At 41.1% G+C, this 16,884-nt stretch overlaps 1 protein-coding gene across 1 annotated transcript in view; it reads right to left on the bottom strand.

Moving 5' to 3' along the window:
- cdh13 (cadherin 13, H-cadherin (heart)) overlaps nucleotides 1–16,884 on the bottom strand; it is a 340,354-nt gene that overhangs the window by 67,728 nt on the left and 255,742 nt on the right. Inside the window, exon 9 of the mRNA XM_047596634.1 lies at nucleotides 5,909–6,049. Within this exon, the coding sequence (XP_047452590.1) occupies nucleotides 5,909–6,049 (141 nt within the window). The remainder of the gene's footprint in view (nucleotides 1–5,908; nucleotides 6,050–16,884) is intronic.

Below are 16,884 nucleotides of genomic sequence, written 5' to 3'. Positions count from 1 at the left end.
ACACGTGGAGTTGAGAACAGACTTTTTTTTGAAACCAGGATTTTCCATAAAGTCCACATATCAAAGGTGGCTCATGTGTATTTCCCCCGTTTGCCGCATGAAAGCAAACACAGAAATGACTTCATTAAATGACTTAGTATTCTGACTCTGACTTCGATACCGTTTTTTAGGCAGCATGCCTGCCTGACAGGAAGTGATAAAAAATGATTTCCTATATCCACACTCTCAAATGATGTGTAAATAAAATAAAAAAAAATAAAAAAGTAATGGATTTGTAATAAAATCTAACAAAGTCAAACTTTTTTTTTTTTTTCCCCATCCAGGGTAAGCTTAAAGTTTCAAGGGCACACACTGTGTCACTACATCTTACTCTAACATGATCCAGTCGTGCGTTCGTCTAGGTCAAATAACAAACCCACGCGCGCACAACCGTCCTCTGTGACGCGCCTCTAACCTGACATGCGGCGCGCAAATCCTTTTCCCATTCCTTCCTCTGTGACAGAGATTTCTGGCCGGCTACACCGCGGTATTGCCCAGGGTAAAGCGCCGTGTGTATCTCAGAGCTAGTGAAGCAATCATGCACGGCCCGGACTAATCCATGACACCCGTTAGCCATCCCACAAGACAGACCAACACTGACAGGGCCCTGCTGCCCTACGCCTGGCGCTACACCCGTCACCGCCAACGTCTTTATCAGCAGGACAGATGGGTTGCAGGCAAGCATATTCTCCTGGTCATCACGGAGGGGAAAGCGGAGGAATAAACTGAGAGGGGAAAGTGGACAAAAAGACAGACAGGCAAAGAGAGAGTAAAAACTGCATGAAGGGGGGAAAAAAAATACAGAGATTGGCTGCCAGGGAGTTTGAGTGACAGGAGTGATAAGGTCCATCATGGCCTTGTTATGAGGAAAAAGGGAGGGAGGGGTGAGCAGGCCCAGTCAGACAAGGTGCAGAATTAACACTACCAAAGAAAAGCTGAAGTGGGAAGAGCAGAGCGAGAGAATAAAGGGGAGATCTGCATACGGGTGGACGAGGAAGAATGAAACGAACAAAGGAGGCGAGAGGAAGGAAGGATGGGCAAAAGGTGCTTGGTGTGGGAAAAGGCAAGTCAGAGTCTGCACTGATACAGAACAAACTGCTACAAAAGTTTAACATTATCTACAAGTTACACTACGGGCAAGACGGTGTAATATCAAATTCAACACAGGAGAAAATCCCAGAGACGTCGCACCTAAGTCTAAGAGTAAACACGTAGAGTTAATAAAAACCCAGCTGTGATCCGTGGATGAAACTCATCAGGAGAAATATCCATCTTCGTTAGAGAGGGATACGCATCTAGTGTAACAGATGACAGAGCTTCTGAGGCTTTTCTTATCTTTTTTTTTTTGTTTCCGTATCTCATAAAAATAGGATTAGACCCTCAGTATAAAAAGTAATCAGGCCAGAGCCCATTCCCCAACAGAAGGAGCTTCACAGGGAAAATGTAATACATTTCTCTCAGTGAGAAAGGACAACTCATCTTATGAATTTTGAAAAAATTGCAGTGAATCATCCGTCTTTAGAAAGAACTGACCAGGGTGAGGAGAAATGGCAAAATGTCCATGTTCTAGTTTTCTGTCAGGGACAAATAAAGTCATAGTATATTCCAGTTAGCAACAGCTACAATGTTCTGCTGGAGAAACTTTTGGACCTGGCATTCATTCACGTGGATGTTGACATGTACCACTCACCTAAAGCAGACCAGACACCCCCACACCATAGAAATGACACTCCTTGACAGCGGCAGACATCCTCAGCAGGATGCATCTTGACACATTCACACACACAGTTTAAGAACAACTTAAAAACATGAAGAACAGCACAAGGTGTTGACCCTGGCCTCCAAATTCAGTAGATCCCAAACTGATCTATTCCTTTGGTATCCACTGAAAACACTCTGAGCCCCCCCGCTAACAACATTCTGTCTGGAGGCACAAGGGAGACCTACACAATATTAGTAAGATGGTCATAATGTTATGCCAGATTGGTGTACCATTTGGTTTCTGATTGACTCTGATATGACTGTCTGTGTGCACCTGCATCATTTCATTTGACAATGATGTAAATCCCTTTTCTTTATATAACATAGAAAACGATCACTGCTCATGTACGTAAGCAACTGAGGCAAAATGTCTCATGTGGATGTCGGTTGCCCTAGTTTGCAAACTTCCAGTTTCTTTTGGAAATACTAATTCAGTAGGACAATGGAGGCTCCCAAATGTACCAGTCACAATACAGAAAAAAAAAAAAAACATTTTATGAACGTAGATGAAGACAGGAGAGATTCCTGTATCAGTTTCTAGGTCAGCTGGGGTTCTGGTGCTGGTTCAGAAGCACATTATGCAAGTTAACAGTGTGTCTTCTAGGACCAGTGAGTTAAATTAGGCGATGGAATGAGCATCTATGTTTTCAAAGTGTCAATATAATAAGAATTAGTGTAAATTAGACAGCTGTTAGACAAAGCCGTTTCCTGAATGACTGTCAACATGCTGTACTGCTAAGACATGAAGCCCCATGCAGATAGCGCAGAAGCTAATAAAACATGATCCTGCAAATTCCTTGTCCCCCTGGTATTCCTTTGCGGGAAGGTTGTTCAAAGCATTTGTGTTGACAGGAGCGCTTCTGAAAGTTCACGTATATATATGTATCTCAGGGGCACAAATGTTTCACTGCATGTACACTTTTTACTTGTTGTCTGAGTGGGGCGGCGGAGAAAAAAAATTGCCTCTTGCAAGCAGCGGGGTTCCAACTGCTAGCTATCAACTAGCAACTAGAACCACTTTGAGCTGCTCTCAGCTGCTCAGTTGTTTTCTCCCTTGCAGCTTCCCGTCAGTTGTTTGGGTTGCAAACCTATCATACGTTTTGTGAGTTTTTTTTATTTTATTTTATTTTTAATATGTAGAATAATTTCAATGATTTCAGTGCGGTAAGGTTAATTAGGAGGGAAAGGGAAAACAGAATCCCTGCTGGCTGATCTGAGGAGTTGAGTGCTGTGGTCTGAAGCAAAGACTCCACAGGCTTGTCTGTATGCATAGAGGTGTGGTGGTGTAGGTCTCAAGAAAAACAGAAGGCACCCTACGTGGGGATTATATTAGCTGAATTCAAAGTAAATGTCAACTCATAAAACCCAGCAACAGCACATTTCATGAATAATAACAGGACGTTCATGCGCTTGCCTTTCCCCCCTTCTTCTGCATCCTCCTATGTTGGAGGGTCCACTCTTCACTCATTATTTCAGATTTCTCTTTATCTTTCCCTGCTTGAGTTCTGCTCACAAGTTGGAAGGCAACTTGTTAAAAATTACATCTTGTCTGAAGGAGGTGAAAGCCTGAGTGCTGCTGCTGCTGACACAGGCTCAGTGCCAATATACACGGTGAAGCATACTCAACAATATGATGGCGGTCATTTGAGAGGTCATAGATGATTCATGGTTAGCTTGGAAGCCGTAAGGGACGGGAGGTGGGGGAAGGGAGAGGGGGGTCGGCGGAGGATTTATACGGGGGAGCTTAGCGTCGTCGAACACTAAGCTCCCCCTGTCCCTATTTTATAAAAGCTTCATTTCTCCACACCGTTAAACTGATCTCTTCCCAGTGAGAGATGAGAACATTAACTGGGACACGGACATGGTGCACTTTCCAAGGCCCTGCCGAGCCCTTTGAGCTGTAACATTTCACATCTGAGCTGTGCTCCTTACAAGCTCCCATGACACCCCAATGCATCATGGGAGGGCTGCAGGGGAGGTTCGGTTGGGGAACGACAAAAAGTCTCTCGAAACCTGACAACATTCCCGTTAAAAAGAATAAAAAATGACACAACTCAATATTACAACTGCAACTTAAGGTGCAGGTGGTGGTGGTGGTGGTTTCTCTCAGACCTCATTCTTTCATCTCTTCTTGTTTTCTCATCTCCCAAGGGGAAATGAGGGGATAGAGAGGAGAAAAAGTGTGGTACAAATGGGCAGTAGGGGCTATTTATTGTGTGTTTTAGTAGCAGGGTTTCCCATGTTAATGCTATGGTGGCCCGCCACCGTCTAATTTACTCTGCCACACATTTCAAACTATTTTGCGCTCAAGTTTTGTCTGTTGATCCTGAAAGTATCTCTCCCTCCCCCCTGACCCTCTGCACACACAGGCTGCTATTTGTTGCTAAATCTAATATCCGCGTTATTATGGTAATTTAAAGATGGACTGATAGAAAGACATGCTCTCATTTTATGTGAAATGTCTCAAATGCAGACATTTCACATATACGTTGTTTGTAATAGTTGGGATAGCGTAACATCAGAGTTATGCTGTGTAATATAATATATACTACACATGTCATATATGTGCGTTGCACATACAAACACCTCGCGATCTGTTCTGGACTTTTGCCCAGATTTACCTTTAACAGAAAATGAATTGAGAAAACTAAAAGGTGTGAGTATGTGTAGAGGGAGTTGGCCGCACGTTTTCATAAACTCCATCTGAGGCCATCCCGAAACTCTGCCGTCACTTCACAAATTCTTCAAAATCTCAAAAAAAGGAGGCGGCAGATCCTTCGTTCGCCTTTATTTAAAAAGATAACTTGGCTTATTTTTAATCCTGATATGCAGCGACTGGTTTTGGATGTTATTACATACATCGGGCTGCTGGCAACTATATACGAGCCAAAATCTGCACGTATTTATGTATGAAATTATTCATTACTTCCAAATTTTCAACAACAATAAACGCACACTTTTTTCATTTAAAAGAACGGACTCATCCGGCTCTGCTGTCACAGCAGAGCCGAAGAGAATGCACATCATTCATATATAAAGATGAAGTATAGGACGTTATTCATACCATCATGTTTTTCCATCCACATTATTGCAGCTCGTCATTTATTCTTTCTATATATTCCTCTTCCTTAAATTTATATTTCTTAGATTTATGTTTTATTTATTGTATTATATTATTGTATTTTATGTGTTTATTTATCATACATAAATGTATTTATCAATTAAGTGTATGTCGCCATCATTTATAGTCAGAAAAACAGGATTTTTGGAAATTCAGCTCCACAATTTGTGGTATCTTGTAGAACATTGTAGAACAACAACACAAAAACATTGTTGGTCATAATTCTCTGACACAGGGACCCCGTTAAGGACAGATAGTTTGAAAGAATCTTAACAATTTTCCTTTCCACAGTGTCATCACGACACGAACAAAATTATCAAATTAGTTACTTTGACTTCTCAACAATAATGCTGTCATTAATCACTTTGATGTTATTTATCAGTCCAGAAAAAAGCATGGAAAGTGGAAGTTTCAAGAAATTTAAGTTGTTTTAAAAACTGATCCGACCATACTGTACTGTAGGTAACACCTTTGTTCACCTGTTCTACCAAAACCCTCACTATCATTTCAATATTTCTGTAAGGAATTAATGTTTGTATCACTGTATGTAACCTATGGGTTGTATGTGTGATAGCTAGTGACCAGGCACCGACAACTAATGTGGATTTGCAAACAATCGCAAAAACGATCATTTTAATGCCACATTAACCACTCCAACAAACTAACTGTTTATTATTGACAAAAACACATGACTCAGTAAACCAACTAATTAGTTACAGGCATTTATTCTTCAACCAAAAGACCTTGGTTGAAGCTTGCTACTGGAAAGTATTTGCTCTGTTGATATGTCCAGAATCCTTGGCAAGAAATGCAGTATATCTATTAGCCTTAAGTGTCTCGAACATTTGACCTACCTGGAAGGGTAAACAAATACTTTTTTTTTCTTTTCACAGTGTTTGTACAAGCTGCATGAAAGCGACAAGACAATGAACACGAAGGCACAGTACTCAGTAGAAGCAGGGAGTAAAAAAAGGGCATGTTTCTCACCAGTGGATGTGTGAACTCAGGGGCATGGTCGTTCTTATCTGTGATGGTAATGGTAGCCGTGGCTGTTCCTGTTAGGCCCACTTCACTTCCTGCCATGTCCTTGGCAACAATCTCCAGCTCGTACGTCGTGGTCGGCAGCGTCTGGAGAATAAACAACACAGAAAGTTAAAAGAAAAGTGACATACCGATGTGTACACCAATCAGCCACAACATTATAAGCATTGACAGGAGAAGTGGATAATGCTGACCATCCTGTGACCATACAATGTTCTGCTGGGAAACTTTTGGACCTGATACTATGTATGGATTTAGGCATGTACCACCCACCTAGACGAGACCAGGCACCCCCACCCCATAGCAATGACAGCAGAACATAACCCCGCACGGGGCGCCATTCAAGTCAGAACCACCACTGGTGGGATGCACTGTCTGGAACAAACCTGACCCACAGAGGTCCCACATAATGTTATGCCTGATCACTGTACGCAGTGTATAACTATTTACTGAAGTATATAAAAACAAAGAGGCTTTGCCAATTTAATCACATTAACAAATTAAAGACAGAGCCACAGTGAAGTATTCTTGATGATTAGCAAAGGCTGAATATTAGAGAAACCACTCCAAAGGCATATAATGTAAAAATGAATCATTATTAGGTAAATGAGTAGCCATTTGGGTGATTACATTATCCACTCAATGAAGTTAACAATCATCACCATGCTGTGAGCTACTTTAACAATCCACTGGAAGCTCGAACTTGTGAAAAACAGGATTTTACTGTCAATATAGGAACGCTCTCACATTCCAGCGTTAAAAGCTGCAGCAGCAAACACTTACCACATCCCTAAAAGACACACTTAAAGCCATACATGTAGAACATATGAGGTGGTGAGAGACGATAGAAAAGGAAAACCTTAAACGATGCAGCATGGGATCAAAGTATAAGCATACTCATCCATTTTAAAGACTCCTGAGAGCTCAGAGCTAGATTTTTTTTTTTAATACACATCTCCTGCAATGCTCTAGGGCTTCTGAGATCATGGTTTTTAGGTCCTGCTTGAAAAGAAAAGACGGGAAAAAAAAAAAAAATTTTCTTGATAAAATCTGTGAAATTATGTTTCCAAGTATGGTCTTTGCTGTGCTTTCTGAACCCTCACTCCTATTTTTGGTTTAGTTTTGTTTGTGGATTAATAAAAACCTCAACTGTACGCGTGTCAGTTCATTCTCAGGTCTCAAATTACATCTTAGGAGTCGATACGTCTTCACAAGCCAGGGAGAAGACTCTGCCTTTGATTACAAAGTAGCTCTCCCAAAGCTGGAGTGCAAACAGCCAAATTAGATATCTAATCCATTTGCGGGCCCGCCAGCATCTGTAATCTTCCTAACAATTGGAGAAATATAGCTTATGCATACAGCAAGGGGATGGCATTCATAATGATCACACTGTTGCACCAATAACCATTTGCTTCCATAATTCATGCCTAACAGAAATTTTAACTCTGGTGTATTAATAACAGGAAGAAGGGCTTGTTAAAGCAAACATTTACTTATCCTCTGCAGTGTTTTCTTCATTCTACCGGGGGTGTTAACAGTCACATGCTAAATAAATTTCATCCATCTGTCTAAATGAAAGCTGCTGCTGCTGCTGCTGCTGCTGGAGCTCTGTCTCCTGCATCATAGATTCACCTCAGACTGACTGTATTTCGTAGTACTCATCACATCGTGCCCCGGTACAAAACACAGAGGAATGAGATGTGCCTTCTGGAATGCACACTTACAGGCACGCAAATGAAACCATCAGGCTGCCATTTGCTATTCTGGAATAAAAAATAAAATGCAAAAAGAAAAAGGAAGCAAAACAAAAAAAGATGATTTTGTGTAGCAGGTAATCGCAGGACTAACACACAGAATATAAAATGAATGGAGTAGGAGTTGGAGATGAGCCTATTTCACATCGACTTGTGAAAGATTAATCAAAATCCCATGTGATTTTTACAGACTCCTATCCCAGCTGTCACTGGGCGAGGGCTAATGCAGAGAGACCATTCACAACCATTCACACTCACACCTACGGCCAGAACAGAATCACCAATCAGCCCAACGAAAGAGAGAACCCACACAGGCCCCAGTCGGCCGATGGATTTGAACCCGGAACCTTCAGAACCACCACAGCTCATAGTATTAGATGTCATATATAAATTAAATGCCAGGTTTTGCTTTGTCACATCAGGTGAAATCACATTTGCTCCAATATACAACGGTGCATGGCCCCTCTCTGCCTCATCGTGTCATACTCCCGGACAGGTCAAGTGATTACTTTTATGATATTGCTTGCTGACATAGAGATGTGACCCAGCGTCACACTGAACACGTGGAATCCTGTGGCAGCACTGACTGTCAACGTGAAGTCTCCGTGTGTGTCCGGACGTACATTATAGTATATACACTTTTGCCGCTTCATCACAGATATTGCTCTAATGAATTTCATCAGAGCCAGGCACAGGGAGATCAGACAATCAATGGCAAGACGCCTTTATGCTCATTTTAATTATCACATGAACTAGAATTCAGACGCAGTGACATTAGACACAAGGTTATTTCACTATACGGCATGTTCAAGGACATAATGTTCTTTGAGTCGGAATTTTATTTGTGACAAGCTCATTTTAAAGGCGTCAGCGTTCAAGGGTGAACTCTGGAGTGGAACATGGGTGAGATGACACAATCCGGAGAGAACTTTGATTTCTAAAAATACATACACCAATCAGCAGAGAATGGACATGGGCCTTCTGTGGATTGAGCAGAGGGGCCTCTCTCCTGTTATGCCTGATTGGTGTGTACATTCAATACCTTGAGATATTATGGATGCACAAATGTGACAAAGTGGGTCAGACCATTTGTCTCATTATTCCATCTTTAACCATACTTGTTTTCAGTTATGTTGCCAATAGTAATCACCATTTTGCAGATACAGACTATCCCGGGTTTGTTTGTGTTGTGTATTATGTTTGGTTATATTTGGTAGCTTCACATCTTGGTTAAAATAGACACTTACACATGTTAGATTTAGTTAAAGTTTATTGGTTTACTTCTTGTTAAAATAAGTTATGTATATATTAATTTGTGTTACTTACCATACTCACCATGTGGCCAGAGTCAAAAGGAGGGAGTGCGGCCATATTTCCTACTTTTATACTCAGGTGACATGATTGGGGGCAGGTCATTGGACTAGTCCAAGTGGGTACGGGTAAGGGAAATTACTCAAAAGTATTATTTAGGTTTATTTGTTATTAAATGAAGAAATGGTTAAATAGGGATCATCAGTAATGTAGGTAAATGTGTTTTGCTGTAGTTAGGTATGAGATTAGCTTTGTTAATGGTTTTATTAGGAGCCAGTGGACTCTCCTCACATAGTGGTAAAGCCAGGGAGGCTATTTAAGCAGAGGCCTTTTGTCGGTCGAGAGGGGAGGACAGTGTGCTTATCAGGTGTAGCTATTTACACATGATTTCAGTTGAATCTTGCTTTGTTATAAGTTGAGTTTTCTTTAGTTTAACTCGGTTAACTGTTCAGTTACCTTTTTTTTCTGTTGTATATACTTTTGTTGATACGAAACAACTCTGGAAGCACCTGTAAATAAACACCTGGTGATTTTTCTAACCAAACGGCCTTGAGTCTGCCTCCTACTTATGCCGCTCCGGTCAGCTTCCCAACAACAAAGCACTGCCAAAACGCACATGATTGCCTTTTTATGTAAAACACTGACTTTATATCCAGAGGGAAAGGTCCAGTCTGGAGGCTAGGACTTGCTTTTTCTTTTTTTTCTTTTTGTAAACTCCATCCTTTCAAGCTGCTGCTCCGTGGGAGAGTGCGAAAAGAGCAAGACAATAAACAGCTGTTTCCATCAATAGTTTGTCACACATAGCGGATGACAGGGGTGCACCTCGCAACCAGTTCCGGCTCGATCAAACACCGTGCAGGCAGATGGTGCTCTACGGACCTGTGAGTTTATTGGAGCCATGCACACTATCACACATGGACACACACACACACACGTGCCACCTCAGAAACACACAAACGCACACCTGAGCACAGACATATACTTTTGCCCTCCAGCTGGAGGGGAGCAAGGCTCTGGGATACCTGCAGTCTCAGTGGTGTCTAAACACATTGAGCGTGGCCTCCTCTGGCGACTGACAACGTCTTAATGAGTATTTCCTGAGTCTCAACTCAATTATAAACTCCCCGGCACTACCTGGCCGAGACAAGATGTTCACGTTCACTCTAGAGTTATAGCAACAGGGAATTTTCCCTCCAGGTGCCAGAAAAGTCTTCCTGGCGCAGTGTTGATTGAGATGCTCCTCTCAGTCAGCCCCATCGCTCATCCGTCATCAGCCCTTTGTTAATTTGTCTAAAACCACTGGATTAAACTCGCGAGCGGCAAGGCTGTCGTAGTCTGGGAAAAAGGTGACTTTGTTTTCAAAGTTCTCCAAAATGTTGACTGAATCAAATCACTGACAGCACATTGTTAATTTAAAGCATTATGTGCCAGTTGTTGTATTCAACTCGACTCGTTTCTCAGTAATTCCTCTTAAGACTTTATGGTTTCTGTCATGTAGTGAGGACGGAGATTAATTCTGGCATGGGGAGATACCACTATTGTTTTACTGTAACATCAGAAAACAGAATAGATGTGTTCACTATGCCAAACAGACAACATTTGCACATTAATAATAGAAAAAAAAGTGCAGATGCTGATGAGTGTGGACAAAATGTCTTTTTTGTGGTGTAACACTACACATGTTTGACCAACAAATTAATAGCTACAAGTTACGAAGATTAACTACTGGAACAGTACGAGCGGTGCAACTCAGCTTTTGTTGTCAACATGGCATGGAGGTATTTATTCCTTCCATTCACCATAATTAGCAGCAGCATTCTCTTTAACAATACACCAATCAGGCATAACAATAAAACCACTGACAGGCGAAGCAAATAACATTAACCATCCTGTAACAATTCAGCATTCTGCTGGGAAACCTTTTAGACCTGGCATTCGTGTGGATGTTACTTAGACGTGGAGCACCCACCTAGACCAGACCCGTCACCCCCACCCCATAGCAATGACAATAACAGCAGTACCCATCCCCAGCAGGATGCAGCCTGACACAGGTACACAACTCAAAAAACATAAAGAACAGCACAAGGTGTTGACCTGGAATCCAAATTCCTTAGATTCCAGACTGATCAAGTATCTGCCCCCTCCCCTCATCTCATAGGATCCAAAGGCCCCCACGAACAACATCCTGTTTCCAGATACCACAGGACATCATCAGAAGACCCATGTCCATTCTCTGACGAGTCACAACTGTTTTGGAGGCACAAGGGAGACCTCCACGATATTAAGAAGGTGCATCTGCATTAGTATTACTGTCTATGTTCTCTGAATGACTACGAGCTACTTTGATCAATTCAAAAGATGTTTTTTTTTCACAAAGGTCCAGTGTGATATTTGGTGAACTCTTGAATTATCAGATAAAGCAATACAGACGTCAGAGACATCAGTGCAGCCACCTGACGAACAGTTCTGCCTAATCTACAGCATAATTTGCTTTGTGAGTGATTTTTACCGCTTGTGTTTGTGAAAGCTGACATGAAACCGAATAAGGAGATAATGAAGTTGAGAGTGGAAAAAAAAAAATGATATGACAGGCCCAGTGTCAGTGACGTCTGATCTAAGAATGACATTTCGGACCGTCACATCCTGCCTTGAAAGGATTTTATCACAGCCCCTCAAGTCAGGGCTGATCACTTGTACAACACGAGGGGAAAGGATGAGTAGGAGAGAGAAGGAGAAAGAGAAGCCCGACATCTCAGACACCACATTAACTCTGTGATTAGGTGAGATGTTATAATCAAATTGGCACCGGGTTCTTTGTTCTCCTCTGGCCCCTCGGTAGTGCTGGATCACGGAACCAAAACCACCGACTTTTCTTCAGGCCTCTTTTCAAATGCTTAGAGAAATGATGACAGACATAAAAAATGCAACAGGAGTTAGGCTATATGAAAAGCCCACCAGTGACAGTATTTCTACAAGAGCAACATTATTTCTCTCCCCTTTATGCCTTCATCTGCTTCAAACTCTCATTCCTCTGGCTCTGATAGAAAGCTCTTTTTCTGCTTAAATCAAACATTTCCCTTTGTCTTTGGCGTTGAAAAGACAGTCTCATTATGTTGTTAAATGTGTTTTCAGGCTTAAAAAATGGATCTGTTCTTTCTTTAATCTCGGTCTACTTTCAGTTGTTAAGGGAGCATATAATGTTAGAACAGATATGTACAGTATATAAAGATGTAGTTTGGCATTTTCGCATCTTTTGAGACTGAACTCATAGAGTTTCTTGAAGTCCTAATGCAAGAACACTAGTCCAACTGCTACACCTGCAGATGTCTCTATTTAAAAACCCACTTCCCATCAGAAAACGTTCAGAAGCCCCGAACCGAATGAACATGCTCCATATAAACACACGCAGTAAACGCATTTCTGTGACCAATTTTTCACCAAAATATCCACAAATTGAAGCCACATGTGAACATCCCACACGTATCTTGCATCCTGTATAGGTGACTGGTGTTTGCACCGGATGAAGTGCTGCTTTGACACAGCGGGGCTTTAAAACCAAAATGCTAACATGCTCAAAATGACAAAATGCTGTTCAAAATTGTTGCTTTATTGCTGGGAAAGTTTGTTGCGTAAGGAACATTTATCTTAGCGCTAAATACAAAGGTCACATTAATGCATTTAGAAGCAAATGCATTAAACTGGCTCATCCCTCAGGCCTTTCCATCAGCACGGCTGAAGAAAAACCTGACTGATATAAAGCAATTGAGACTTTTAGTGGGGGGTATTGCTGGTCAGTACAATTACAGGCTCATTAGTATTAGTGGTAATAATGACATTCTGTCTGCAGCTGGATGCATTACTGTGCACAGACACAGTGACGTCCACCATGAAGCCACTGGAATAAAACCAGCTTAATGTAAAATAAAAAAAAATAAAGGAAAAAGAGATACTTATGTATCTGACTTAATGATTGCTGGTTCCCAAATCAGGGTGTTCAAGTATTTCTGTGGACACTGTGGTCATTTCAGCACGTTACCATACTTCCACGTTTAATGCAGTAATGCACAATTATAAAGGAGTGGTTTTTCTGCAATTAATTAGATTCAAAACACTTTGTCTTTCTCAGACTTTGTAGCTCCGCTTCAACTCACAGGTTACTTGGCAGGACCCTGAACTCCACCTTTACAGACATATGATTAATCACTTTGACAGTAGTTAATTACAGTGGGGTCACAGTCGCGCGAGGCCCTTATCTGGGCCACTGCCACTTACACAAGTGATCTATTTCTTTCATCAGCCTTCTTAAGAATGGTAAGCGTTCATACACAAAGGACATCAAGAGAGATACTGTATGGCAGCACGGAATGAAGATGTGCAGGGATCAAATTCTATAGATTCCATCCGAGGCACAGACAAGATACAGCAACATCGTCTGAGACCTTCGCATACTTGTGAGGTCATGGTTATGATGCGAGAGGTCAGTTGCACAATGAGCCTGACAATGAAGTAAGTTGTGAGAACACGGCTGCTAGGCAACCTTTGGTGTCCACTTAAAGTGCAAATAAATACTTATAGGATATGTTTTTTTGTTGGATTACAACAGAATAGAATATCATAATATAAAATAAAATACAGACTATTTGCCATTTGCACAGCTACATTGGGATTCTTATGCCAAGCTTACCAAAATGATATGGAGTCACTTATATAATGTGCCTAATATAAACAGAAAATCAGTATTAGGAAATGGTCTTGGGGTCAACTCACTGAGGTTGTGCTGTGTAAACAGCTCAGAGTCGCCCATATTGTGCATATATGGAAAGGTACTGCATACTGTTATTTTTTTTTTTGTTTGTTTAACAAAAAAAATACTGTATTGCACATTGTTCATTGTAGTTTATATTTTGAAATCCTCAGATATCTTATTCTTCCAAGCCAACCTCATACACTGTCACTGTAGTATATTAACTGTCTATCCATGTCCATCATTTCTGAAAAGGCCAGCGAACACGTCTCAACCTGTGACCTTAGGACCATTTCCACCTATGAGGTTGTGAATCCCACAGCAGGGGCTGCTCATACAGATGTTTCTCATAAACACAAACACCTGGGAGCCTCCTTAACCTCATTTATTACATTAAAGCAAGCTCTCATTCAAATAGAACGTACTTGGGGATACCAATAGCATAACTACACTCACCTGACTGATTGAACGGTGATACTTTTGTCTAAATTGTAAAAGGATGTTTGCAAGGTCAGTTGGCATCACTGATTGCTAAATTTGTGTATAAATGTGGACGCATTATCACATCCTTCCATTGGCCAAACTGATGCTATTTTCCTGGGAATACATCTTGCAACTTTGGAGCCAGAGTTTGTGCAGTATCAATGACCCGCCCACACTTCTGTCAGACTCACTGCTGGTTTAGTTTAATTAATACTGTGCTCTGCTCTAACTCTGTCATTTCAAGGAAGTGTTGGATTATATGCTATACTTATTATTATTATTATTATTGTCATCTCCCCCCTTCTCTAACAGTTCTATGGCACCACTTTACGGAGCAGTTGACATGGTAACTGGTAGTGACCATGATGTCACATCCTGTTTCATCCTGACTACCTAAAATGACTGAAGCCATCCTTGATAATAAAGAAAAAAAAATCTTGTACTTTCTTTTAATCTTGCTCATCCTCTAATGTGGAGGGGGTGGAGCTTATGACCTATACTGCAGCCAGCCACCAGGGGGAGCTCTACTTTCTTTGGCTTTATTTTTGCAGAGCGGTTCCACCATCCATCTTTATACTGTCTATTAATCTGACCGTCAGATCCAAGCAGAATACCTTTAGCTTGTACCTTGTGCACTCCGCCATAATTTTATGTTCATCAATAACTTAACCTTATGGAAATCAATTTGTTCTCCATGCGTCTGTTAAATGTAAAATAAATCTCAGACAGCATGAACCAGTAACTAAATGAGGACGAGTGACGACAGTAAAACTCTCCGACACAAAAACTGAAGAAACGCTGGTTCAAACCTGCAGCTGGTTTTCGAGACCGATGGTCATAAATGGCAAATGCTAAGGCAGGGATACACAAGGACAGGATGAATAAATGATGAAACTTTGAAATGACTCTCCCTTAAATCGTTTCCTACACCTTAACAGTTTGAAGCTTTAAATAATATCTAGATCTGCTGCATACCGACAGACTTCTGCAGAGAAAGTTTAGTAACTTAAAACTCACTTATCAGACAAAGAAAGGCACGGTCAATACTATCTAATTCACCTTAAATGTCTTAAAAGGAACAGAATAATAGATTTTCTGCACGGAAAAAAGGTTTCTCTGTGAAAGATTAAATATGTAAATGGGCCAGGACACAAAATGACTAAAACGTAATTTCATGGATTTGACAGAAGTGCAATTTCTAATAATTTTCAGGAAGCGAGTGCGAGGCATAAAGACACACGTTAATCTTGTCTGTAACGCTTTTCAAACTTGGAGCAGACCACAAAAAGCTGCGAATCGTTTTTATCTCCCGCAACTTCTCGAGTTATCTGATCGAGGCAGCGGCCGGTAATTAGTGCAGGCACGCAAATAGGGGGACAATAATCATGTTAATAGCAGGAGGAAAGTGTTGTTACGTGAACAATGAAGACAGAAGTGCAGGTTTTTGGGTGACTGGTAAGTGTCATGAAAAAATACGGCGGTAACTCTCTCAATAGACCCCTGCTGTTGGCACTGACAGTCAGCCTGTTGTTGTTTCTCCATCCCTCTCTCCGCCATCGTTTATCTGTTTCTGATACTGCCCTGTGGCTCGGCCCTTCAGCTGAAATATAATGGTGCTGTATTTGGAGTGTCCGCCCCACTCTTCAAAACAATACGGTTATCCATTATCTCCTTTCATGGAGATATTTGAAGAAGCAATCACAGTTTCTCTTTATAAAATCAGTCTTCCTCAAGTTTTACTCGCTTTCTCTCGTGGGTGGAGCGGCGGGGCACACTTCTGAAAATTGACCTCCTTGAGCACACGTGGGTGGGAAGCTTGAAAACACAAAAGAGTGCTCCACTATCCACTGCCCGTAGTTGGAGAAGAAGACCTCGGGAAATTCTGGCACTTGCTTTGCCATGAGGGGACTGAATTGCTAATTTGGTGAAGCCGCCCTTTATTAAAGATAATAAATGGAGCCCGGGATGAAGACGAGAAGATGCAGTGCAGGGGAAATTGCAATAGGGGTATAAAAGTTTATTCCAATTTTGAAAGCAATCTGAAAATATTTATTGTCGAGTTTTCAGTCAGAACTTTCACCAATCAGCCAAAATATTAAAGCCGCTGACAGGAGACGTGAATAATATTGATCATCTTGTTAGAATTCTGTGTTCTGCTGGGAAACTTTTGGACTTTTGCAGCCTGACACAGACACAAACACAAAACCTCTTTAGGGACTATGCTGGAAATTGATGCATAATAATCAGACAAAACTGAGAGTTAAAGTATTAGAGTATATTGTAATTATAATAGGAGAACGCTACAACACCTCAACACATCAAGTGGCGAGGAGAATCTCAAAGGTACAACAGAAAAGCATTATAGTGTTTACAAAGAAAGAGATTATCATGTAATTGGCTGGCTTCCCACGGCTAAGAATATAAACGAGATGAAGATGGCCATAACTGAACCACATTCAAAAATACAAAACTACAAAACCATTCTTGAACTAATGATGAATTAGTAACTGTCTTGGAGGCAAGGGAGCCCTACACAATATTAGGAAGATGGTCATAATGTTATGCCTCATCGGTGTATTTTAATCTTCAATGTTAATTCAATAAAAACATTACAGTGAAACTACACAAAG

Source organism: Mugil cephalus, chromosome 10 (assembly GCF_022458985.1).
Source record: "Mugil cephalus isolate CIBA_MC_2020 chromosome 10, CIBA_Mcephalus_1.1, whole genome shotgun sequence".
Taxonomy (NCBI): Eukaryota; Metazoa; Chordata; class Actinopteri; order Mugiliformes; family Mugilidae; genus Mugil; species Mugil cephalus.
The sequence above is the reverse complement of the archived record's forward strand: the minus strand, read 5'-3'. Positions and strand labels throughout refer to the sequence as shown.